General features: G+C 34.2%; 11 protein-coding genes across 11 annotated transcripts; 6 read left to right on the forward strand and 5 right to left on the reverse strand.

Annotated features, from left to right (window-relative positions):
* Window positions 1-316: 316 nt before the first annotated feature.
* On the reverse strand, window positions 317-904 carry BX664DRAFT_299961 (uncharacterized protein; the record flags this gene model as incomplete). The annotated part of the gene is made up of 2 exons (XM_051542326.1): window positions 772-904; window positions 317-685 (listed from the first exon to the last, which is right to left on the reverse strand). The coding sequence occupies exons 1-2, from the start codon at window positions 793-795 to the stop codon at window positions 317-319; spliced, it is 393 nt and encodes a 130-aa protein (XP_051398007.1). The 5' UTR covers window positions 796-904.
* Window positions 905-1,562: 658 nt separating this feature from the next.
* Window positions 1,563-2,784, forward strand: BX664DRAFT_337347 (uncharacterized protein). Its single transcript, XM_051546211.1, has 5 exons — window positions 1,563-1,704; window positions 1,767-1,843; window positions 1,919-2,225; window positions 2,299-2,379; window positions 2,445-2,784. The coding sequence occupies exons 1-5, from the start codon at window positions 1,626-1,628 to the stop codon at window positions 2,669-2,671; spliced, it is 771 nt and encodes a 256-aa protein (XP_051398008.1). The 5' UTR covers window positions 1,563-1,625; the 3' UTR covers window positions 2,672-2,784.
* Window positions 2,785-3,089: 305 nt separating this feature from the next.
* BX664DRAFT_337348 (fatty acid desaturase-domain-containing protein) lies at window positions 3,090-4,799 on the forward strand. Its single transcript, XM_051546212.1, has one exon. It carries the CDS (start codon window positions 3,175-3,177, stop codon window positions 4,744-4,746), a length of 1,572 nt encoding a protein of 523 aa, XP_051398009.1. The 5' UTR covers window positions 3,090-3,174; the 3' UTR covers window positions 4,747-4,799.
* A 425-nt stretch (window positions 4,800-5,224) lies between these two features.
* Window positions 5,225-5,893, reverse strand: BX664DRAFT_248754 (uncharacterized protein; the record flags this gene model as incomplete). Its single annotated transcript, XM_051540269.1, has 3 exons — window positions 5,225-5,348; window positions 5,409-5,708; window positions 5,769-5,893. Coding segments are annotated over 3 exons (549 nt in total), but the record flags the coding sequence as incomplete, so codon positions are not given.
* Window positions 5,894-6,492: 599 nt separating this feature from the next.
* Window positions 6,493-7,539, forward strand: BX664DRAFT_337351 (uncharacterized protein; the record flags this gene model as incomplete). Its single annotated transcript, XM_051546213.1, has 1 exon — window positions 6,493-7,539. The coding sequence occupies one exon, from the start codon at window positions 6,496-6,498 to the stop codon at window positions 7,456-7,458; it is 963 nt and encodes a 320-aa protein (XP_051398011.1). The 3' UTR covers window positions 7,459-7,539.
* A 274-nt stretch (window positions 7,540-7,813) lies between these two features.
* On the reverse strand, window positions 7,814-10,854 carry BX664DRAFT_337352 (uncharacterized protein). The gene is made up of 7 exons (XM_051546214.1): window positions 9,825-10,854; window positions 9,580-9,756; window positions 9,344-9,470; window positions 9,167-9,269; window positions 8,660-9,068; window positions 8,471-8,584; window positions 7,814-8,373 (listed from the first exon to the last, which is right to left on the reverse strand). Exons 1-7 carry the CDS (start codon window positions 10,791-10,793, stop codon window positions 7,852-7,854), a joined length of 2,421 nt encoding a protein of 806 aa, XP_051398012.1. The 5' UTR covers window positions 10,794-10,854; the 3' UTR covers window positions 7,814-7,851.
* A 1,375-nt stretch (window positions 10,855-12,229) lies between these two features.
* Window positions 12,230-14,559, reverse strand: BX664DRAFT_316142 (uncharacterized protein; the record flags this gene model as incomplete). The annotated part of the gene is made up of 2 exons (XM_051542711.1): window positions 12,230-13,239; window positions 13,317-14,559. 2 exons carry the CDS (start codon window positions 14,557-14,559, stop codon window positions 12,230-12,232), a joined length of 2,253 nt encoding a protein of 750 aa, XP_051398013.1.
* A 2,190-nt stretch (window positions 14,560-16,749) lies between these two features.
* Window positions 16,750-18,383, forward strand: BX664DRAFT_366232 (uncharacterized protein; the record flags this gene model as incomplete). Its single annotated transcript, XM_051548515.1, has 3 exons — window positions 16,750-17,395; window positions 17,473-17,805; window positions 17,866-18,383. 3 exons carry the CDS (start codon window positions 16,750-16,752, stop codon window positions 18,381-18,383), a joined length of 1,497 nt encoding a protein of 498 aa, XP_051398014.1.
* Window positions 18,384-18,657: 274 nt separating this feature from the next.
* Window positions 18,658-20,192, forward strand: BX664DRAFT_337359 (uncharacterized protein). The gene has a single exon (XM_051546215.1). The coding sequence runs from the start codon at window positions 18,814-18,816 to the stop codon at window positions 19,801-19,803; it is 990 nt and encodes a 329-aa protein (XP_051398015.1). The 5' UTR covers window positions 18,658-18,813; the 3' UTR covers window positions 19,804-20,192.
* A 5-nt stretch (window positions 20,193-20,197) lies between these two features.
* BX664DRAFT_337360 (uncharacterized protein) lies at window positions 20,198-21,264 on the reverse strand. Its single transcript, XM_051546216.1, has 4 exons — window positions 21,120-21,264; window positions 20,907-21,058; window positions 20,629-20,806; window positions 20,198-20,548 (listed from the first exon to the last, which is right to left on the reverse strand). Exons 1-4 carry the CDS (start codon window positions 21,235-21,237, stop codon window positions 20,391-20,393), a joined length of 606 nt encoding a protein of 201 aa, XP_051398016.1. The 5' UTR covers window positions 21,238-21,264; the 3' UTR covers window positions 20,198-20,390.
* A 401-nt stretch (window positions 21,265-21,665) lies between these two features.
* On the forward strand, window positions 21,666-22,792 carry BX664DRAFT_337362 (uncharacterized protein). The gene is made up of 4 exons (XM_051546217.1): window positions 21,666-22,105; window positions 22,168-22,251; window positions 22,320-22,472; window positions 22,539-22,792. Exons 1-4 carry the CDS (start codon window positions 21,787-21,789, stop codon window positions 22,721-22,723), a joined length of 741 nt encoding a protein of 246 aa, XP_051398017.1. The 5' UTR covers window positions 21,666-21,786; the 3' UTR covers window positions 22,724-22,792.
* Window positions 22,793-22,925: the final 133 nt, after the last annotated feature.

Here is a 22,925-nt window from a genome sequence, read left to right on the forward strand (position 1 = left end):
ATTCCATGCAACTGTGGCATTACTGGCTACGTAGGCAGCGACGTAAATCCATCCTGATATCCATGCCATGACTGTAGAATGATGAAATAATGGATGATGGATGATCATGAAATGTATGGATGATGGTGAAATGTACGGATAATGAATGATGGAGAACATAAATAAATGGGTGGTTGGTTGATGAATGATATGTGATGATGATGATGATGATGGATGATGTAAATACAGTGACGATATTTAGTTGTACAAAAAAAAAAAAAAAAGGTAGGTTAGTAATTTGACAACACCAAAAAGGGAAAAGCATAAATCACTGTGTTCACTTACATGGACCCCATTTTTTGTTACTAAGAAGATATCCCCAGCTATAAATGCTCCCACTCAACGGATAAGCAGAGAACATCTCAGCTAGCGAAAGACAGTTACATAAAACAAAAGGGACAGTAACTAACCAACCCCAAAATAAAGAAGAAGGACCACCAGCTGCTAGGCTTGGGCCAAAACCAACAAGCCAATTTGGTAAAACAGCCACTGCTGTAAAAGGGAATGCGATTTGAATGAGAAAACCAAAACTACGCTTAAATTCTTGCTTGTATCCAAGATCTTTTAATTTTTGAGCATCACGGTCTAACTCTGCACCAGATTGCTCAATATGTGAAATATCAGGCTTGTCAGAAGCGTTCTTTAACTATTATAAAAAAAAAAGAGCCATTTTTAGACTAATTTCCTTTTATAGCCTGGTTGTTATAATAATTTGACGTTTTTTAGCTTTACCTTGTCTACTTGATCACCATTCATCGAGTTTTTTTTTTTTAATAGTTTTATTTAGAATCAATCAAGAGTATAATCACAATAATAGAACAAAATAAAAATGAAGAAAAAGAGGAAAAGAGGAAAATAAGTGATTCTTCTCTCTTTATATATATTTTTTTTCTTTTTTTTTTTTTTTACTATTCTACCTTGAAAATATAAATATTGTGCGAGAATAATAATTTGGCGAGTCTATCATCGTTATCTCTGGTCGAAGGAAATTAAAAATGTACCTTTTTTCCAAGGTTAAACGATGTCTTTTCTAAAATCATGCATTTTTATCCAAAACAGGTATTAATCAAAGATATATGACTAATAGACTTTTTCAATTCCCAGGCATTGGTACTCCTCCTTCTGTTTTTTTTTTTCTTTATCTTATTTGTCTTATCGAAAGAAACAATATCATCAAATATAATAAAATAAAAATAAAAAAAATGACAAGTGATGATCATCATAATGTCATTGTGTTGTTTATTATGATGATTACCTCATGACATCTATACAAAAAAAAAAAAGGACATCCAACTTTCTTCCCTTCCTATCTCTATAGATATACCCCAGATTTATAACAAAAAAGAAAAAAAGATATCTCATATATGTTATGAATATGAAAGACCACATGATGTGGGTGTACTTGATATGGATTACCACAAGCCGGGAAAAAGAAAAAAAAAGTCCTATATTGCGGATGTTCAATCTTACAAACTGTAATTCCGTAAAATAATGGGTTTCCTTTTTTTTTCTTTTTTTCTTTCTTTCTTTCTTTTTTACTTTTTTTAGATCTCGTTCTTGTTTGCAGGTCAACAAAAACGATCAGAATGGTCAATAAGGATCTTGTGGAGCAAGTATTTGCATACTTTGGTCTTGTTCTTTGGTCATTTCAAATGGCACCACAAGGTACATTATCAACATGATGCTCGTGACTCCATCTTTGACATATCTTTTTTTTTTTTTCCTAGTGTACAAGAACTACAAACGGAGCTCTACAGAGGGTGTGTCACCATGGATGATGATTATTTGGATATTTTCGGGAACTGTATGTTGAAACGATAGAATGGGATCAAATTATTATTATTATGCCTACTCAAACTTTTATATAATTTTAATTCAGGTGCTCGGAAACTACAATATCGGGTTGGGTGTAGCGATTCCTTTGATTGTCCAACCTCAATTGTTCGTATTTATATGTTCAATATGTTTCGGCCAAGAACTATATTATGGTCGTGGATGGTCTAAAACAAGTTCATGGGCTATGTATATTGGTACATTGGTAGTTATGGCTGGATTGGAAGTAGGCTTGACTTTTGCTTTCAAACGTGCTCAATTTGATCAAAACGAACGTGCCATTCAGTTCTTTGGTATTCTTCCTGTGGTATCCATCTTGTTTGGTTTCCTTCCTCAATATTGGGATATATTTAGTAAGTTAAGCATGAAACATATGATTCAACAAACATTGATCGACGATCTTTCTTTTTTTTTTTTTTAATGTAGCCCATTGCCGTGTTGAAGGTGTTTCACATTTGTTTTTATTTATGGACTTCTTTGGGTCTGTCTTCTCGATTATCAGTTTAGGTAATGGGATGTTTTTCTATTTGTTTTAAAAGACAGGATATGTATATTAATATCTCAATTTGTAGCTTTTCGACCAACAATAGACATTCTTAGTTTGGTCAATTACATTGGAATTGCCATCTTTGATGCTGGTATCTTTATTCTGTACTACATCTTTCAATGGTACAATGGCAACAAAGGAAAGGATAGCAAAGACGATAATGACAACGATAATGATGATGGTATATCCGAGAAAACGGCCAAGTTACAAGACGAAGAGAGTGGATCAGCATTACCTTCAATTAAATTGTAATTAAACTCTTATTTATATAGATTGTACAATTAGAATAGACGTTACCATATATTTACTTTTACTTTTATATAATTATTAATAAATTAATACATTCCTCTACAAGTTTATCTCTATTATTTAGAACAAATTATATGATATTATACATTCATCACAGTGAGACTCTTCATCTGTCTAGTCTCGTACCAGTAAAATGATCATCACTACAGTAGGATGCAGAAAACTTGAAATCAGACATTTTAGAAAGACAATGACATTGAAACAATAAGGTTGCACTGGCCATCCATAAATCAAGTGTTGATTATTGATTACACGCTGTTCGACGGCGAAGAGTCGCGGTAATTCAAAAGTAAGCTTTTTTTTTTTGTCCCTTTTTCATGGTGTGGTCTTTTTTTTTTTTTTCTCTTCTCTTTACCTTTTTTTTTTTTTTTTTCTGTTGTGTGTATATACAATTCATATTATCTATTCGTGTATATATACATCTATTTTATATCTATCTATATATCATGCCACCGAATGCAGAAACAACGACTTGCACTCAAGATGCAACTGGAATGATAACACAGGAACTGTTCCAAGCACGCGTGAAGAAAGGAGAAGCGCTCTTTATCTTTGACGACAAAGTATATAAAGTGGATACATTTGCAGCACGACATCCAGGCGGTGAATTAGCTATTCGACATGGTATTGGACGCGATGTGACAGATGAAATACGAAGCATGCATCCACCCGAAGTGTACAAAGTGATGATGAAAAAATTCTATATTGGTGACTATCTTCCGATACAATCAAGTAAACGACAACAACTATCATCTTCTCCTGAATCACCCAACCATAGTCAACAGATGGAAAAGGTACTGCAAGCATCATGGGGTGGTCGTCTCAGTGTGGAAGCCTTCGACGAAGCTATTCTGGATCTTCATCAAGCACATGCCAAGGATCTTCAACAAGGTATGGTACAAAAGCAACAGAACAAGGTGGTGGATGCAGCAACGATGCGACAGAAATACCAAGCTTTGGAGCAAGACTTGAAGGATCGAGGGATGTTTGAATGTAATCGATATCGTTATGGCAAAGAATGTTGTCGGTACGTACTCTTGTTTTATGTGGCTATTTGGATGGCGTTGCGTGGCACATGTTTTACACATTACATGATAAGTGCGATCAGTTTGGCAGGCTTTTGGCATCAATTGGTGTTTACAGCACATGACGCAGGACATAACGAAATCACAGGGCGAGTGGAAACAGACCATTTGATTGGCGTGATCATTGCAAATTTTATCGGTGGACTCTCTCTTGGCTGGTGGAAGGATAATCACAATGTACATCACATCATGACCAATGATCCTGAACATGATCCTGACATTCAACATCTTCCTTTTCTGGCGATCAGCACTCGATTTTTCCAAAACTTGTACTCGTCCTACTACCAGCGTGTGATGGCTTACGACGCAGTGGCTCGATTTTTTGTTGCTCGACAACATCATCTGTACTACTTGATCTTGGCGTTTGGACGATTCAATCTACATCGTTTATCCTTCCGATATTTATTGACATCCAAGCAAGTACGCATGCCTCGTCTCGAATGGATTGGTATTGGTGTGTTCTTTATCTGGTATGGCTCTTTACTCAATCAATTGCCCAACTGGGGTACACGTGTGATGTATATCCTTGTCTCTTATATGCTGACGTTCCCACTTCATGTGCAAATCACTCTTTCTCATTTTGGCATGTCAACGGATGTGATCGACAATGAACCCTTCCCGGCCAAACAACTACGTACGACGATGGATGTGGATTGCCCTGTGTGGTTGGATTGGTTTCATGGTGGATTACAATATCAAGCAGTACATCATCTATACCCTCGTTTACCTCGACACAATTTACGACTCTGTGTGCCTTTTGTACGACAATTTTGTAGAGAAACCGGACTCCATTACTATATGTACAACTTTTCCACAGGTAATGGTGTGATCTTGGGTGCTATGAAATCAGTGGCGGATCAGATCCATTTAATGAATGATGTGGCAAAATACAATGCAGAAGGTTGGACCAAGGATGACAAGAAACAACATTAGTGAAATATTTATTTTTTGTTATCTCAATAAAATCATTATTTATTATAACGTTAGTATCTATCTATTGTATGATTGTGTAATAATGAATAGGATTTTTTTTTATTGATACAAAATGAAATAATAAAAATAAAAAAAAAAATAGATGTACGTATGTATGCAATGTATATATGAATGTAAAGATCTAAAAAAAAAAAAGGGGGATCTAATCGAATGTAATCTTGGTTCCTTTGAATTCTTGTACAGTAGGCTTTTGACGTTGAGCTTGAGATAAAGCTTCACCAGGTTTGACACGTCCTTGAGATTGAGGTTTCTTGTGATTGGACTCTTTTCGTTGTCGACGTTGTTCTGCATATTGATTCCTTTCATGATGTTGTTGTTGTTGATCATCCTTATGTGTTGTTGATGATTCAGTTGTAGATGATTGTGTTTTAGCATTTTTTTGATCGGCCTTTTCACGTCGAATCATCCAAGGCATTGATCTTCTATGGGCTTCTTCACTAGCGAATTCCACACGAATCTTTCGAGTTCCCATCATATGTTTATCAGGAGCACGAATGGCCTTGGTTGCTGATTCCACTGTCACATAATCCACATAACCAAATCTAATCAATAAAAATAAAATAAAATAAATAAATCCATCCTTTTTTTTTTTTTGGTATTACCCTTTGCATTTTCCACTATCTTGAAAAGTTCCCAAACGAACTTGTCTAATATCACCAGCCCAAGCAAATAATTCTTGAATGGCTTCCTTGGTACAATCAAATCCGAGATTACCCAAAAACAAAGTAGGACAAGGAGGATTCTTCTGTTTAATAGATTCTTTAGTAGGAGGTTGGATACCATCTTTGCGTTCAAAGTTTTTTGCATTCTTAATCAATAAAGGTCTACCATCCAATTTCTGTTCCGATTTGGCGATAGCTTTTTCAATAGATGCTTCTTCTTTGAACATCACATAGGCAAATCTAAGTACCATGATATAAAATTAAGTAAATCTATATATATATAAAATGTTTGATATTTACCCTTTGTTCTGTTTTTGTCGACCTTCCCCTTTTGGACACTTGATACGAGTAATTTCCCCACAATCTTCAAAGTAACGTTGAAGACCTTCTTTAGAAGTTGCAAAAGCCAAGTTACCAACCCAAACACCAAATTCTTCCTGTTGTTTTTCTTTCTTGCTCTTTTTCTTATTGTCGTCATCTTTCTTGTCTTGATCCTGCTCTTCATCATCACTGACTTGTTCACCACGCTATTCCAACAAAAAAAAAAAGTTGATCAGTTCGACTTTTCCTATTTTCATTCCTTATGATGTGTTACCTTGCGTTTTTTGTTTTTTTCCTTTAATTTTTTCTTCTTTTCTCGGTTTTCTCTGTTGATCCGACGCTATTAAATAAATGAAATGTCAAAAAAAAAAAAAGCTATACCTATCATTTTTCTACTTACCTCTTCTTCTTTCTTTTCTTTGCTGGCTTCTTTTCGTTTCAACTTTTCAGCCCGTTTTTCAGCCTTGGCACGTACTTCATCGTCTAAAGGTGCATTTTCAAACACTTTTTCTACCTTGAAATCGTCATTGCTGTCCACCATGGTTATTATATATATATGTGGAGATCTAAAAGAAAGAAAAGGAAAAAAAAAAAAAAAAGGGAAGAGAAAAAAATTGAGCAGTCACCGGAGTTTCTGGGAAATCCAGGAATAAGAAGTAAAAAGCATATTCTATTTCACTTTCTCTTTTTTTTCTTTTCTCACATTATGGCTCCTAGCGATGTACGTAAATTATTTAAACAAGAAAAATCACAACGACAATCATCAAAGAAGATAGAACATGTGTTTGCCAAATACGATACACAAGGTCGTTTGGGATGTGTGCTTTGTCATTCCATAGTGAAGAGTGAGCAGTTATGGGGACCTCATTTACAATCAGCACGACATAAAGAATTACTGGCTCAACTCAAAGCCATCAAACAACAACAGCAACAAAAACAACACATAGCAGGAAAGAAACGATCAGTGACCGAAACTGGTGGGGATGCGGCATTACTTTCCAAACGAGCTCGTTTTGAACAACTGGAAAAGGAAATGGAAGAAGAACAAGAAGAAGAGGAAAGCGATGACAGTATGGATGATTCAGATCAAGAGATGGAACAACAAGACGATGAAGATAATACAACGGGATTACCTGCCGATTTTTTCGATACCCCAAGCAAGACGGTTGCCAGTCAGAAGACAACCATGAAGGCAGGTGTTCATCGCGATTTACCTTCTGGCTTTTTTGATGATGCTAATGAAGAAGCCAAGGCACGACAAGTGGATGCACCAGATGCTTTGGAGAATCAACAATTGGAAGAAGAGTATGCAGCATTCAAGGAAATGATGGTGGACACCAATGAAGAAACCGACAAGATGCAAGAACAAGATGAAGAAACCATGTTATTGGAAAGAGATATTGAGTTGGCAAGACAACAATTAGCTCTGGATGAAAAGGTACAACAGTTAAAACAACAAAGACAACAAGGACGACCACCACAACAACAAAAGACAACCATAGATGATGTGGACAAGGATCTGATACGTGGCAAAGGTTGGACAGTTGGTTTGAAATCTTCAGTACGGCAGTTTATGAAACAAAGCTCAAGGAAACAGGCACAACCTATATTTGACGATGAAGATGAGGAGGAAGATGATGAATCAGATTGGCGGGCTCAACATGTGTAGTGAAAGAAAAAAAAAATAGTTTAGATTCATATTATCATTCTTTTTTTTTTTGGTGTCAATAAAATCTTATTTTTTTTTTTTAAAGGATCACTTTTTTTTTGGTGAGATTCATTCTTAAATCCATTTTATTAGATTAACTTTGTATTTTGAAACAAAAATGATCATGATCTTGTCGTTGTATATATTACAAATACATGTAAACAGGATATTGGATCAAATACAGAGTGAGAGAGTGGAAAACCATTCATTTTATTGAGATATACATATTTAAAAATATCATTAGAAACTGTTATTTATTTTCTGGTAATAAAAAAAAAAAAAAAAAAAAAAAAAAAAAAAAAAAAAAAAAAAGAGTATATATACAAAAAAAAGGAGTAACATAAGGGAAATGATCTATACGGACAACCATGAAGGTAAACTAGGAATACGACCAAGAATCACCTTGAGCACATCTAGCCAACGTTGGCGTTCATTTGCTGAATCACAGAAGAACTCGATTTTGGTGCCATCCACAAATTTCAATTGGAAGCTATTCTTGACCGAGTAGGAAGAAGAGAGATCATCATCATCATCCATCATTTTTCTATTAATGGTTGTTGTTGTCGAGTCTGACCATGTTGGAGAGGATATATCAATCGATGTTTCCAACTCTTGATGACTGTGTGTATGGTGATACCTTTCCATAGTAGAGGTGTTTTCAAGTTCCATCATCAATGTTTGACCTACATCATTGTTGTTCATCCATCCATTATTAACGGTCGAGGAGAATGTCTCGCCTGTATCCTTTACTATACGGTTGTCACAAGTCAAAACTATTGCTTTGGAAAGGTCAATCAAGGCACGTGGTGAATGGAATGTATCGGTATAAGAATAGAGTTGGCCACCAGTCAGTTTGAAGTATCGTCGACGCCAAAACTATAATATATATAAAAAAAATGAATATACATATCATCTATTGTCATATTATCCATCCTCACTTTTTAAATTATTGTTAATATTGTTATTATTTTACCTTGACATCACCACCTAATTGGGACATGTAACCAGAACACCAAACGGTTTGATGAAATCGTTGAATATTCAATGCATTTTCACATCCATCCATATCTTCAGGTAAATCAGGAATCTAATGAAATAGAATTAAAAAAAAAAAAAGAAAGAAAGTTGAACGGATTTTATCTTTATATATTCTTTTCCTTACTTGAGGATCAGCATTAGGTAAATAAAACAATTCCATAGTAATCTTGCCCACAGCCTTTTCTGGTACCAAACTCAAGCGTTTTTCCTTTTTCGACCTGGATATTAAAAGAGGATGATGATTTGGTTTCTTCGCAGGGCGATACCAACTATTGACTAAAGCAAAGGATGCCGTACACAATCTTGAACGACACTGATAGGATACTGCTGCCAACGAAACTCGTGTCTGCGCCAATGCACCGTCTTGTCGATTGATGTACCTTGATAAATCATCTGTTCGGCTAGTAAAGGAAGACCGCCTTGACCAACGCTTAGAAGTTATCGTTGTTGTTGATGATGATGGGACCATATCTTGACCAGGTCGAACCGCATGTAAAGTTAGTGTGAATTCTTCATCGGATTGAACATTGTCTCTATAGTTAGGAAATTCGCAATTAAAAAAAAAAAAAAAAAAAAAAAAAAGAGTCAATTAACAACCGTTTTGGTAGGATTGTTCGTCTAATTTTCTTACAATATGAATTCATGATTAAAATGAATATCATGTTGCATCTTGTAATAACCCGACTCGATATAGTTACTTCCATTACCCAAGGAACATCGTACGGCTGGTGCATCTGAAATATATGTATATAGATAGATAAGATGGTGAGTTTTAAGCTGTTCAATCGATATAATTGCATCTTGTTACCGTAATCAATAGGGAAATCCAGATTTTCAGCTGCAATCACTTTGATATACAATCGTCCACTGGCCACTGAATCTACTTGATGTTTCTCATCTTGTATCAGAAGCTTCACATTATCCTCTTGTCCGTCCTATCAATAAATAATTAAACGAAAAAATATATAGTCAGTCTGCCGTGAACTACAAATTTCCCTTTCTAATCCATCATAAAGTTCTTTTTTTTCTGTTTTAATCTCTTACCAGTAATTGCCAAGCCACGGAATGTGTATGTTCATCTTGTCTAGCTTCGTCCATTCTAGTTTCCGTATGTTGCTGAGAGCCCTCGATCGTCGTTTCTTCTTTCATTGAGGAGATAGTTGACGATGATGATGATGATGATGAGGACGACGATAAAGGACGTTCATGGCTTTGAAATATCTAGTATCAAACAAAAATGAATGAATCGTCACTTTGTATATTATGACAGAAAAAAAAAAGTGGTTTACCGAATCACAAGAAATCCTATCAAGCTCGGTCAATAGAGTTTTTCCAAAATCACATAAATGTTGTTCAGAGGATGGTAGATACACTAGTAAATCCATCTTGTTGTCCAATTCTTCATCTTCTACATTGTTGATGTTACTGTTGCTGCTGTTGTCAATAAGGTCGTCATCCATTTTATTCCCTTCTTTTGTGTTGCTATAAAAAGAAGCATCTTGATCGAGCTGATCGTCTTGCTCATGGGTCTCCATTGTACCATTGGACTGGTTCTCCTTGTCGTACAAAGAGGATGAATCGAGCGATGCATCATCATTGTTGGGTTCATGCGGTGGCGGAGATGGTGCGGACGTTGCTTCTGGATACTTTGTGTCCACTGATTCTGTTGATATTGCTGCTGCTGCTGCTGCTGCTGCTGCTGCTGCTAATACGGTTTCTGAGGGTACTACTGTCGTTGCTGGTGTTAATGCGGCTGTAGTTGTTGTGGTTGTTGCAGTGGTAGTGATAGGCGGTAGAGGAAACTGAGAAAGAGAGGTGGATCTAGTGAGTGGGGTTGGTGTATCTGGCATGTGAGGTTCGAAGTGATGAAATTCGTTGGTTGCTTTGTCACGTTCAACCGCTTCTTTGATATGCTGTGGGACTGAATCGGCAGCAGTGTGTTTGAGGAAGATAGGTGTTTGATGATGTGGCGGCTGAGCTGATAATCTCTTGTTTGTTCTTGAGGAGGATCGAAGATGTTTGTTGGTTGGTGAGGATCCATTTTCCAGAATATCCAAAATGGTGAGTTTTGGTATCATGTTTCCTTTCCGTTCGATGGCCATTTGATTTGGTTGCGTGGAGTTGTTGATGATCTTGCTGTTAGTAGATGATGATGTCCTTGGTATAGGAGCTGATGAAGTGGATGATGGGAGTAAGGCTGGTAGTGAAGACGTGGAGGCGTTGATATAATGATGATTGCAGAGTGAAAGAGCTTTCATTTTATTGTTGTTGACAAGTGAAGATGATGATAGTGAAGATGATGATGATGATGATGATGATGACGATGAAGACAGGGAATGAACTGATGAAGAAGGGACAGGTGTTGCTGGTGAATCCATTGTTCCCGGTGAATCCAATGCTTCTGATGAATCCAATGCTGCTGGTGAATCCATTGTTGGTGGTGAAGTAGTTGATGAAAGCGACGAGAAATTACTGGTGGATGTAATGGTATCAATGTTACTGTTCTTAGTTTCCATATATCGATCAGTCCGACGATCATTTGTGAGTGACGAAAGAGTTGTTTGATGATGTTCATTTTTAGATTGATCTATACATATTTAAAAAAAAAAAAAAAGATAAATAATGAATAAATAGCCATCATTGAAACTAAATAATTTTAAATCGTATTTCTTTCTATATTTACCATTACCCAGCCTTTCCTTTGTAGTTTGATTCATAATAAGATTTTTTTCGTGATCAAGTGGTTCTGTAGAAGGAGGTTGCAGTATCATATTATCGTAATAATCCACAGGAGGAGGAGGATCGAAAAACTCGATATCATCATTGAATGTCACACGGCGGTTAGATTTCTTTTGTCGTTGTTGCTGATTGGATTCTGATTTGGGTGCCAGCACTGACCAAGTTTTATCCAAAAGAGCACGATCATTGAGGGTATCAGAAGAAGACAAAGAAGAATTGGAAGAGGAGGAAGATGTTGAACGAAGAGATGAGGTAATTTTACTGTCTTGAGTGGGAATAGTAGGTGCTGAAAGAGAACTAGCAATAAAAGGTTGTTGATATAATCGAAACATGTCGTTTTTTGGGAATAAAGGACTTTGACTTGCTGAATGGGACGACCGAATAGCAAGGTTGGCTACCTGAATCTTTCGTGTTGCAAACCCTTTACCCAGTTCTTCTGATGGTTTTTTGGGTGTTGATGGCGATTCGTGCTGTTGAGTGGTATTAATGGTGGTATTCTGGGACATTGTACTTTTATTTCTTCTTCAATGGTCAGAAACAAAATATGGTTGAGGATGGTCTTGAACAATGTAAAAGAAAAAAAAAAGCAGAATGGTAAAAGAAACGTAATAAAAAAAAAAAGAATGATAGTAATAATAAAATAATAAAAAAAAAAGATATAAATAAAATAATAATAATAATAAAAATAATAAAGAAAAAAGAAAATAAAAAAAAACACTAAAGGGGTTCCTACCTTTTTTTAAGTTGTTGTTGTTTGAATTGCCAAATTTGGATATGAGTTTACCCTTTCTGGTGAATTTGCAATAGAAAATCAAAACAACCCAAAAGTCTATTCCACATAGAAATAATAATTAAAGAACGTTTTTTTTTTTTTTTATTGTTATTTATTTCATACAATGACAGAAATGTAATCAAATCAAAATAAACTAATATAAAATGTACCAATCAAAAGATATTAGGCATCAGATACAACAACGTAGTCCGAAAAGTTGTAGTACAGACGATGATGCTGATGATTATCATTATCATGATGAATGGTAGTTTTGTTGGGAATCGTTGGTGTCGCAGCAGTCATAATATTGTTGTTGTCAGTGTTGTTGCTTTTCTTGATTGTCTTGTTTAAAAAAGGATAAAGAAGGCTATCCGAATTGTCATTGTCCAATACTCTCAATATACTGATAGATCGATCATCCATATCAATACTACTGTTGTTTATGTCACCAGTGCGATGTAGTAGTAAATCATTACTAATGGAGGAGTAAGGATACTGTTGTTGTTGTTCATGATGATGATGAAGTGACTGCCATGATGTAATATCCGATGTGGAACTTCTTTTGCTTCGCATAGATCGTGCTACAGCTTCATCAGAAGAGACAGATTTAATGGATGAAGGATATCCTGGTGATAATGGCCATACATTTGACGAAATGGAGGGTGATGTAGGAGACAATAAAGGTTGATATCCCCATAATGTAGGTGATTTCATAGCTTCTTGGTGATAATGTTGTTTTTGAGGTGGAGGTGGTAATCTTGGTTTGGTTTGTATATATCCTAAGGAACTTGACCGTGTTCGATAATATGATGATGAAAATGGCGGAGATGTTGATGATGATGCTGGTAATGGTGGCGGTGGTGATGATGATGATGATGTAGGTCGATATTCATCATCTCTTGAGGAGGAGGATGTACGTCGTTGAAAAGGTGGATGATCTCTTGTAGAAGGTTTAGCCCATGGAGAGAAAAGTGAGCTAGTTGACAAGGGAGACACCTCTTGGCTTGTATTGTAGTGTAGGTCAGTGATGTTATCGTCATTTGTGGAGGTAGTGATCAATGGAGGAGGTTTGAAATATGACTGAGGTTGCTGCTCGTTGGAATAGTAAGAACGGTCCAATGGCTGTAAAGTTTGATGATTCCATGCATTTCTTTGTGATGGCGTATCGATTCGATGGTGGCCGATGGAAGGATCTAACAGAGATGCAAAAGTATATATATATATATTTGGTTAGATGCACTGTTCTTTTTATGTGTTTTTTTTTCTTTACCATTTTGATTATCGTTAATACCAATAAACATTTCTTGTGGAGAAGGTAGATGTTGTTGATGAGAAGTGACAGTCATATTTTCAAATGGTTGTATAACGTTGATGGCAAGTGGACTAAGAGGTTTCAATCCCTTTCTATTGATAGCTGATGATTTTGATGGTGACGATGATGTAACTATGCGCAAAGAATTCGATATATCTTTGATATTGACTCTTTCTTCCGTTTCCTGTTTCTGTGGTTGTTGTTGTTGGATAGCCATTTTTTGATGTTGTACGTGTAATGAATGAAATTGCTGACCAGAATGAATAGAAGATGAATCGGATGATAAAGAGGATGAGGAAGTATTGTCTAAAGACTGAGGAGGAGAAGGCTGTTGTTTCATACTATCGAATGACGAAGATGATGATGATGATGGTAAAGTGTCCGTTGTTGATTGTAAATTAGAATCATCTACTTGAAAGCTTTGTCTGTGGTTGTTGCTGGATAATCCCAAAGTATTTTTTGATACCGCAGAGGTGTCATCCGATCCACGTTGATGACGATGATTTAATGACCATGAACAAGAAGAAGAAGATTGTTTCCAAGGTAATTCGATAGGACCGTCCAAAGGTTTGATATGTAAAAAAGGGGAAAAATCTGTATGATTTTCACAAGTCAGTTCCCAGGCAACGTGTCGATCAGGTATCACATCATTCCATCCACCAGCTGAAGGAGGAATAGGTCTAAAGTTGGGCGGACAATAGCGGCGTTTGTTTCGCATAAAAAGAGCAATTTCATCAGTTGGTATCAATCTATCAGGATCATCATAGTATATAAAATCAGCACTTTTGTTGTTGTTGCCAAAACAATGGTAATATCGATAATTAGTATTGTTATTTGATCGAACTAATTGTTGCTGTTGTTGATGATATTGAGATAAAATGGTGGATCTTTTAGTATCTATTGATTTCTTTGATTTTTTGCTACCGTTTTGTCCAGTTGAATGGAGAGTTTGTTTCTTTGGTTTACTATGATCTTTTCGCTCATCAAAAGTGGTGTTGTTTGTCAAAGTGGCGTTCTGTGATGGCGTATTATTTTTGAGGATGCTAGAATTACTATACTCCCGATAAAAACTAGGTGGGTTACACGAGACGGATGATGATGCTTGAATTTGTGGTGGTGAAATTGCTGTTGATATTGTTGTTTCTTTTGTTGGATCCATACAATGTTGGTTTTCAATGGAGTTTTTCCCATAATCATCCATCGATTGATTAATTCTGGAAGAGAGAAGAGAAGAAGAAAAAAGAGAAAGGAAAAAAAAAGAAGAAGGAAAGAGAAAAGAACAAATCCAATTTGAAGTGCACGTAATACATATCACAAAACAAAAAAAAAAAGAGAATATTTGATTAGTTGAAAGCTACACACACACAAATAAACATAAACAATTCTATTTTATCGTTTCATGAGTTTTCTTTTTTTCTTTTTTTAATCTTGTCAAATTATTTTTTTTTTTTTTTACCTTTAGACAATTCAGGTTTCGATATTTATAATGTTGAAACAAAATGATTTGATGATAGATAATTGTTCAATGAAGGCTGTGTAAAATATGTGAGATCCAACGTTTCTTTTTTGGATGAATATAAATGTTGTTGTTTTATAAAAGCAGGAGGTAATGCATAAGTGTTGTCGTGAAATAATGATGAGAAAAAAAAATGTTGTTGATTTTTCTTTTTTACACGCATTCACTTCAAAAAAATCATGGAAAAAGAAAAAGAAAAAAGAAGTAAAAAATATATGAAAAAACAAAAATGCCTTTTAGTTGTAAGCTTTGAACGGACTTTGAATGTTCCAGAAATGGATTGCCCTAGAAACCAAATGCGTAACAAAAAGTTTAAAGAAATTATCATGATTATTTTATTATATATCTATATATATATATATATATGTATATTATTACTAATATTATATATTTATCATAGAATGACTGTTTTTTTTATTGAATGAAGAAAAAAAAGAAAGGAAAGTTATTCCTTTTGGTTGACTTATGCCAAAACTAGAGCGGATATTGAATATCATGATCTTTTTTATGTTGATCTTTTTTTTTTCCCTCGAACTTTCCTTTCTCCCTCTCTTTTTGATCTCGTATACCACTTTTTTTTTTTTTTTGTGATAAACAAATAAACAACAGATAAAACTTGGTATATCTGTTAAAAACTATTATTTTATTTATTCACTTTTTTAAATATGGCTGGTGAACCTTCTCGTAATAAGAAAAACGATAATGAAGTTTCAGATAGACAACCACTTCTTTCAACTGGTACTACTTCAAATGATACCAAACAGCGTAAAGATAAGTTTCCTGCAACTCGACGACATTCTGAATCTACAATTGACAACTTTAATCACAACAATAGTTATGGTAGTATAGGTGAATCTTCAACAATACGACAACAACATCAACAAAGACAACAGTTAGGTGTATGGCGTATACGAATTTATATCATGTTAATCCTTTTGTTTGGAATTGTATTTGTGGTCTCTCTTATTCTTCTCATTATGGCTCCTAAATTTGCTCAAAAAACTTTTGAAGATAATGTCCAACTAGAATTTCAAGAAACTTCTATTCAGAATGTTAGTACAACGGTGGACGGGGTCAATATCATATCTATGCATGTTACAGGATCTATCACTTTACTAGGTTCAGCATATTCTCTTGGTCAAAAAATCACTTCCATCTTTGGTGATATTCAACTACTTGATACAACATTACAAGTCTTTTCATCTCCTCCAACAATAATATCATCATCAAATATATTACGCTATCATTATCATTTAGAAAACCAAGTAACATCACCCATGGGAACTATTCATTTACCATCACTTATATTGGATTCCAAATCAAACGTGACCCATTTTGATTTTGTCACACCTTTTGTAGTGAATGACCCTTCTGCTTTAGTGGACTTTTGCAAGGATGCTTTGATTTCTAAATGGGTTGGTTGGAGGATACTTGGATTATTACCGATACATATTGGTTGGATTCCCATGAAAAATAATTTGGCCTTGGATAAACTGGTGGATATCGAAGGTAAAATCTTTCTATATATATATATATATAATATTAATTGCTAATTCTCTTATATTCTATATAGGAATGGATGGACTCAAACAAACTGAAATGAAAAATATGATCTTTCCTGGTTCTCATCCTTTAGGTGGTATCGTTCTTGATGGTACAGTAGGAATTTATAATCCTTCAAAAACTCTCAGTATGATGATTGGTGATGTGGATTTCGGCATCTATTTACCAGATGATAGATTGAATGGAAATGATGAAATGATTGCCGTAGTTACAGCAAAGGATACCCGATTACTTGGTCAACGCATGAATTACTTTCAAATCCATGGACGTACTTTACCTTTGAATGACAGCGATACTCACAAAAGACGCTTAATGGAACATTTTTTAACTTCTTATCTACATGGTAATACATCGATGGTACGAGTACGTGGAAATACCTTTGGACCTGATGATCCTAACAATATGGCAAACAAGTTACCCGATTGGTTACAAAAGGCATTGGCTTCTTTAACACTGACAGTTCCTTTCCAGGGTACAACTCATAGTGACATTATCCAATCTTTGACTATGGATCACATCAAAATCGACTTTTCAATGGTGACAAGGGAACCTTTAGTATCAGGGGATGCAACAGCTCTTTTACAACTTCCAAGGGAAATGCAACTTTCTTTAGACGTGACTGAAATCGATCCGGATGTTTATATTTATTTGGAAAAAGACTCTCAAGAACCGTTTGCACAGATCTCTCCAACTACACCATGTGCATCCAAAACCATCCATCGTAGCGAAGACAATACCATTCCTGAGGATATGTTTATGGTGAAATCAAGAATCAACAGGGCACCATTCAAAGTATTGAATGGTCATGAAAATGAATTTGAAAAGTTTTTGGATCGACTCTATCATCAACGCAATAGTACAGTATATCTTCAGGGAACAGCAAATGCCAAAGTAGAAAGTGATCTTGGGAAACTAATGGTACATGATTTGAAATTCAAAGGACAAATCAATACAATAGGTAAAAGAATTGATTCATATTCAGATGATTCCATTACTGACCTTTTATATATATATATATATATATATCATATGTAGGAATGCAAGGCATGAAGAATCCACCGCCAAAAGTGACATCTATGACGATTGAAAAAGGATATCCTGATGCATTACAATTCAAGACAAGGATCATCATCACCAATCCTTCTGACATAGATATTAACATGGGACCTATTACATTTGTCTTGTCGTACAATCAAATCGAAATTGGAAATGTTACCATTGAAAATTTGAATTTATTGCATGGTGCAAATAATGAATTTGATGCCATTGGATATATTTCTAGTGAACCTACTAAACATCATGATATTTGTTGGAAACAAGAAGTACAATTACCATCTATTGTGGAATTTATTGGCTCTTATATATCTGGTAAAAAAAAAAAAAAAATATTTAATACTCCTTTTATTTATTTATTTATTTATTTGTTAGGCCGGGTAACACATTTGAAGATCTTTGGAAAGACAGGGTCAACAAAATCAAAGTATTTGGAGTCTCTAATGAAACGATTGGAATTCATGATTCAAGTACCAAAGTTTAACAAGAGACCCCTATTACAAGATGTCCAAATGAATTTACTCTCATCTACAGTTATTTTTTGGTTAAGAAATCCATTTGAAGATATTGATATGCGAATAATGAATATAAATGGATCAGCAAGTTATCAAGTACAAAAGATTGGTACAATGTATGCTAACTTTATGAAAGAACCTTTAGCTTTACCTCCAGTATGGTGTGAACAAGACGAATGTACTGGATTTGTAGTACAAAGTCCTAAAATACCAGTGACAATGAAGAAATTAGGATTAGAAGCTATTTCCAAAGCATTAGGTGGAAAAATAGTTATAGGTGTAGACAGTATAGTGACAGTGATGATCGATTCTTTTTTATTGACTGGGTTAGAATACAAAAGGGAGAATATTACTGCCATTATTAAAAAAACTTTTTGAATAAAAAAGGTACTTTTTTTTTTTTATGTTTATCATTTTTTTAATTTCCAATTGATTGTCGCGTGAAATATATATATATTTTTCACTTGTATTGTTTTGTGTGACAAAAGCTAGTAAAATGATATTAACCAATAAAAAGTCAGTGTAGAAATGAATCTTGTCTACACTTTTTTAAATCCGCTCCTTTTTTTTTGTATATTCATCGTTTTCCTCCTTTTGTTATTTATTCTCTTTCTTTTTTCTTTTCTTTTCTTTTTTTACTTTGTTAACCCTACTTTTTGTTATTTCTTTTTTTTTATACATATATTTTCCCCTTTCCTTTCCTTTTTTCTTTCCTTTTTTTTGTTCCTTCTTTTGATATATATATATACACAACTCCTCAATTCAATCTTTTTATTATTATTTCTTTTGTCTAGTGAACGAATAAGTTATGAGATTACGACTCTTCACACACTTTTGTCTCACTCTTCTTTTATTACAATCACATCAAATTGAAGCATGTTTTTGGATATTTGGCGATTGTAATTCTTCTTCTTCACAAACACCAACTCCAACAGGTAATCCTTCTAGTTCCCCTGGACCAACTTCACCCAGCTCAGCAATCTCAAGCTCCGCACAATCATCTTCTGTGATATCCAGTTCTTCTATTCTACCTTCTTCTACTATCCATAGTTCATCTTCAATTTCTTCACAGACACCAACTTCTTCTTCTTCTATTATATCTTCTTCTGATTCTTCATCTGCTTCATCCTCCGCTTCATCATCATCAGCTTCATCATCACCTTCAGAAACAAACAATTCAGATTCTAGTAGTTCCAACAACACAGCTGCCATTGTAGGTTCTGTATGTGGATTCTTAGCAGTTCTTGGATTAGGATTTGGATATGCTTTCTTCTCCAAAGCTCGACGTAATGAACGTAGACGAAAAGCAGCTTTATATAACGATGAATTTAACAACAATAACAATCGTAACGGCTCTTCACCTTTTGATACCGAACGACCCTCTCCTGCTATGGCAGCAGCAGCAGTAGCAGCAGCTGATGATTTACATTATTCAACCAGTCCTTATCAACAACATCAACAACCACAAGGATGGCATGATCCTTATAATCCTACCAGTCCTACATCGTATGGTTATAACAACATGTCTCCTTATCAACCTCATCAAGATTATTATTCTCCTCCTATGACTCATACTACTGCTTCAGGTATTGCTGGTGTGGGTTATCCAGATGCTGCCATTTCTGGTGCTTATTATACTCCTGCTCCTATGAATAATGGTGGTGTTTATTATGATCCTCAACAACAACAACATTATGGAAATGGTTCTTTTGTTAATGTGGCTCAACCTGTATCCAATGGTCCTACTTATTCTGCTCCCAATGCTTATGATGATCATGATCCACAAAAATCAAAGTAATTGAAAAACGAAAAAAAAAACAAAATAGAATTAGTTATCTACACCTTTTCTTTTTCTATTATTATTATTATTATTATTATTACCATTTACCTTTATTACTTTATTATTCTTTACTCATTTATTTTTATTACCTATTTTTTTTTCTTTTACATATCTCTCTATTTCTCCCTTTATATACATTTAGTTTATAGTTTGTTTTTTTTATCATAGTCTTATTTATTTATTTATTTTCCCGAAATAAAACTGATGAAAACAACATTCTTCTTTCATTATACTATTTGTCATTTGTGAAAATAAAAAAAAAATCTATGAATTTCTTTTATAATCATGCAAACCATTTGGAACTCCCCCTTCTGACTACCTATTTAAAAAAAAAAAGTTTTTATTTTATTGAGTAATATTACATATTTGTTCTCTTGACCAAAATAATAATAATAAAAAAAAGGTAATACTATGGATGAAAGACCATTTTCATAAAAAAAAAAAAAAGGGGGGAATGATATAAAAAAGGAGACACTAAATAAAGTTGGAATCATAAATAATAAGAATAATAATATAGATGACAAAAAGAGAAGATCGCCCAAAGTTTAAATAGATTTTGGCTGTTGTCGTTTTTGTTGTTGTCTGGCACGAAAAGCAGCCACATCTTTTTCCACCTCGATCATCATTTCCCTTCGTAACTTGGGTCGATAACCTAAAGCAAATAAAACTTCAAAAAACACAAAATAAGGTGCAGATACAAGAGCTAAAAGGAAAAAAGATACATATATATATAAGATACAAGGTTTATATTTTCTTTCTGACCTGATTTTTTTTTTTTTTTACCTTGTATAAGATTATCCACCAATTTAGGACTTCGTTTTTCAGCAGCACCATGACCAATGAATTGAAGGATCCATGAAGTGATATGTAAGCCAAGAGCCAATTTAGTTGCGTTTGGATTAGTACGTTGGAATTGAGTAGCTGTATAACACATAGTATAAAGAATGGGAGCATAAAGAGCCTAAATATCACAAGGATAATTTAATTCATATGATTATTTCCATAATGATATCAATCATCCTTTATATATATATATCATTTGATTTTTTTTTTATTATTACCGAAGCTATAGGATCCAAGGCGGCATAGTAAAGACTGTATAATGTAACAATAAAGAAACCAAGATTAGGACCCATTAGTTTCAAAAATTTCAAAGAAGTAGGTAGGTTGCCAATATTGATAAGTGGACCTGTCTTTGCACCGAATACCAAAGCTTTTTTGTAATAGAAATAATAAAAATGAGACCAAAAGGCTGAATTCAAATAGTTACTTACCAGTCCAAAAGATGGTGGGAACGAATATCATATGAATAATAATATTTGTTTTGTTATAATGATGAGATCCATATTGTACAAGTTGTTTCTTCAAATTAAAAATATCCGATAAAGTCATCTTTTATGTATGTGAAAAAAAAAAAAAGAAAAGAAAAAGAACAAATGCAGAAAAGAAGTAGGTCATTTTTTTTTATTTTTTTTGAAACCAAGACAAGCGTCAGTCATCACCAATCACCCATTTAAGGAAATCGTTCTTCTCGAGAAAAAGAAAAAAAGAAAATAACTACGTTTCCCATTGTATTACATATTTTTTTTTTATATGTTAAATCAAAAAGGATCTGTCTTTTTCATGCCAATACTATTTATTAGAAACTCAGAGAAAAAAAAACCATACTCTTTTATATAAAGTATTTTTACGCCAGCCTTGCCAACATGAACCAACCAAAAACAGAAATATGCCCGTTTTATTGCCAATAGCCGGCGATGAAATTAAAAATGAGATCAAAAAAAAATATAGAACTGTTTCAGTTTTTTTTTTTTTTTTTGAGGTTCCCCCCTTTTTCCTTCCTTTCTTTCCTTCTTTCTTTCACTCTCTCTCTTTCTCCTTTCCTCTTCCCCTCCCCCCCCCCTTTTCACTTCTCCTTTTCATTTTAATAATTTTATTGTCATGGGAAATACTCAATCTATTGGTCAAGTTGTAGAAGAAGGCATTCATGTTTATAAACAGGTGAAGCAAGCCCAAGAACAACAACAACAACAACAAGGACAAGGACACTATCAACAACAAGGACATTATCAACAACAACAACAACATCATTATACTAGTGAATCTCATCATGTTGGTCCAACATATCATCAACTAAAAGAAGAACACGATGATCCTGAATACACTAGACTAAGATCCTTGGCTCATGAAGAAGCGGAAAAACGGAATGCTTGTTATCAACGTAGTCAAGAAGCCTACCATAACCATGATGGTGCTTTAGGTAATAAAAAAAAAATCAATATAAATATATATATGTAACTAAAATGATATGTATTTTATTAGCCAAGGAAGAATCGAATCAAGGTCACCGTCATGATGAATTAATGAAACAATACAATAAAAAAGCGGCTGATCTGGTGTATTTCCGTAAGTTAAAAAAAATAAAAAACTCAAAAAGAATACAAATTAATTGACGATGATGATTTTCATATTAGACAAAAATCAAAACCGTCCACCTAATGAAATCGATTTACATGGATTATTTGTACAAGAAGCTTCTGAACGTGTGGATGAAGCCTTAAGACGTTGTGAAAGAGAAAACTATGATCATTTGGTGATTATTGTTGGCAAAGGTCTTCATAGTCCAGGTAAAAAAAAAAAATAAAATAAAAATAATAAAAAGGATGTTACTTAATTCTTCTTTTTTTTAATAGGTCAAATTGCCAAATTGAAACCTGCTATTATTGAACTGGTTCAGAAATACAAGGTCCGCTGTGAACCCAATCGACCTAATCCTGGTTGTCTCTATATTGAATTCGGCAAAGGCACTGGTGATTTGTCTTGGTTGGATCGTATCACTGATAAACTTTCCAAGAACGATGTTTGTACTATTATGTAGTTTGATATTACTAGTTAATTATTTTTTGTATAATGATATCTTAATAAACTATTTTGATTTTCTTTAATCTATAATTGGGTTAAGAAAGAAAGGGGAAGAAAATCATCAAGGAAGGAGGTTGTTGAATCCAAAAGTATAAAAATAAAGAAAAAAAAAAAAAAAGAAACAAAATGTTTATATAACCCCCCACTTTCTTTATCTT

The sequence above is a fragment of the Halteromyces radiatus genome (assembly GCF_025201355.1).
Source record: "Halteromyces radiatus strain CBS 162.75 chromosome Unknown BX664scaffold_6, whole genome shotgun sequence".
NCBI classification, from domain to species: domain Eukaryota; kingdom Fungi; phylum Mucoromycota; class Mucoromycetes; order Mucorales; family Cunninghamellaceae; genus Halteromyces; species Halteromyces radiatus.

Excerpts from the sequence above, each read along its gene's own strand:
- BX664DRAFT_337347 (XM_051546211.1), top strand. The coding sequence starts at position 1,626 with ATGGTCAATAAGGATCTTGTGGAGCAAGTATTTGCATACTTTGGTCTT. Across the intron at positions 1,844-1,918 it reads TTTGGATATTTTCGGGAACT|GTGCTCGGAAACTACAATAT; the intron begins GTATGTTGAAAC and ends ATTTTAATTCAG. Across the intron at positions 2,226-2,298 it reads TCAATATTGGGATATATTTA|CCCATTGCCGTGTTGAAGGT; the intron begins GTAAGTTAAGCA and ends TTTTTAATGTAG.
- BX664DRAFT_337348 (XM_051546212.1), top strand. The coding sequence starts at position 3,175 with ATGCCACCGAATGCAGAAACAACGACTTGCACTCAAGATGCAACTGGA.
- BX664DRAFT_337352 (XM_051546214.1), bottom strand. The coding sequence starts at position 10,793 with ATGAAAGCTCTTTCACTCTGCAATCATCATTATATCAACGCCTCCACG. Across the intron at positions 9,270-9,343 it reads GGATTTCCCTATTGATTACG|ATGCACCAGCCGTACGATGT; the intron begins GTAACAAGATGC and ends CATATATTTCAG. Across the intron at positions 8,585-8,659 it reads TACCTAATGCTGATCCTCAA|ATTCCTGATTTACCTGAAGA; the intron begins GTAAGGAAAAGA and ends CTATTTCATTAG.
- BX664DRAFT_337359 (XM_051546215.1), top strand. The coding sequence starts at position 18,814 with ATGAGATTACGACTCTTCACACACTTTTGTCTCACTCTTCTTTTATTA.
- BX664DRAFT_337360 (XM_051546216.1), bottom strand. The coding sequence starts at position 21,237 with ATGACTTTATCGGATATTTTTAATTTGAAGAAACAACTTGTACAATAT. Across the intron at positions 21,059-21,119 it reads TCCCACCATCTTTTGGACTG|CTTTGGTATTCGGTGCAAAG; the intron begins GTAAGTAACTAT and ends ATTACAAAAAAG. Across the intron at positions 20,807-20,906 it reads CCTTGGATCCTATAGCTTCG|GCTCTTTATGCTCCCATTCT; the intron begins GTAATAATAAAA and ends TGTGATATTTAG.
- BX664DRAFT_337362 (XM_051546217.1), top strand. The coding sequence starts at position 21,787 with ATGGGAAATACTCAATCTATTGGTCAAGTTGTAGAAGAAGGCATTCAT. Across the intron at positions 22,106-22,167 it reads TAACCATGATGGTGCTTTAG|CCAAGGAAGAATCGAATCAA; the intron begins GTAATAAAAAAA and ends GTATTTTATTAG. Across the intron at positions 22,252-22,319 it reads GGCTGATCTGGTGTATTTCC|ACAAAAATCAAAACCGTCCA; the intron begins GTAAGTTAAAAA and ends TTTTCATATTAG.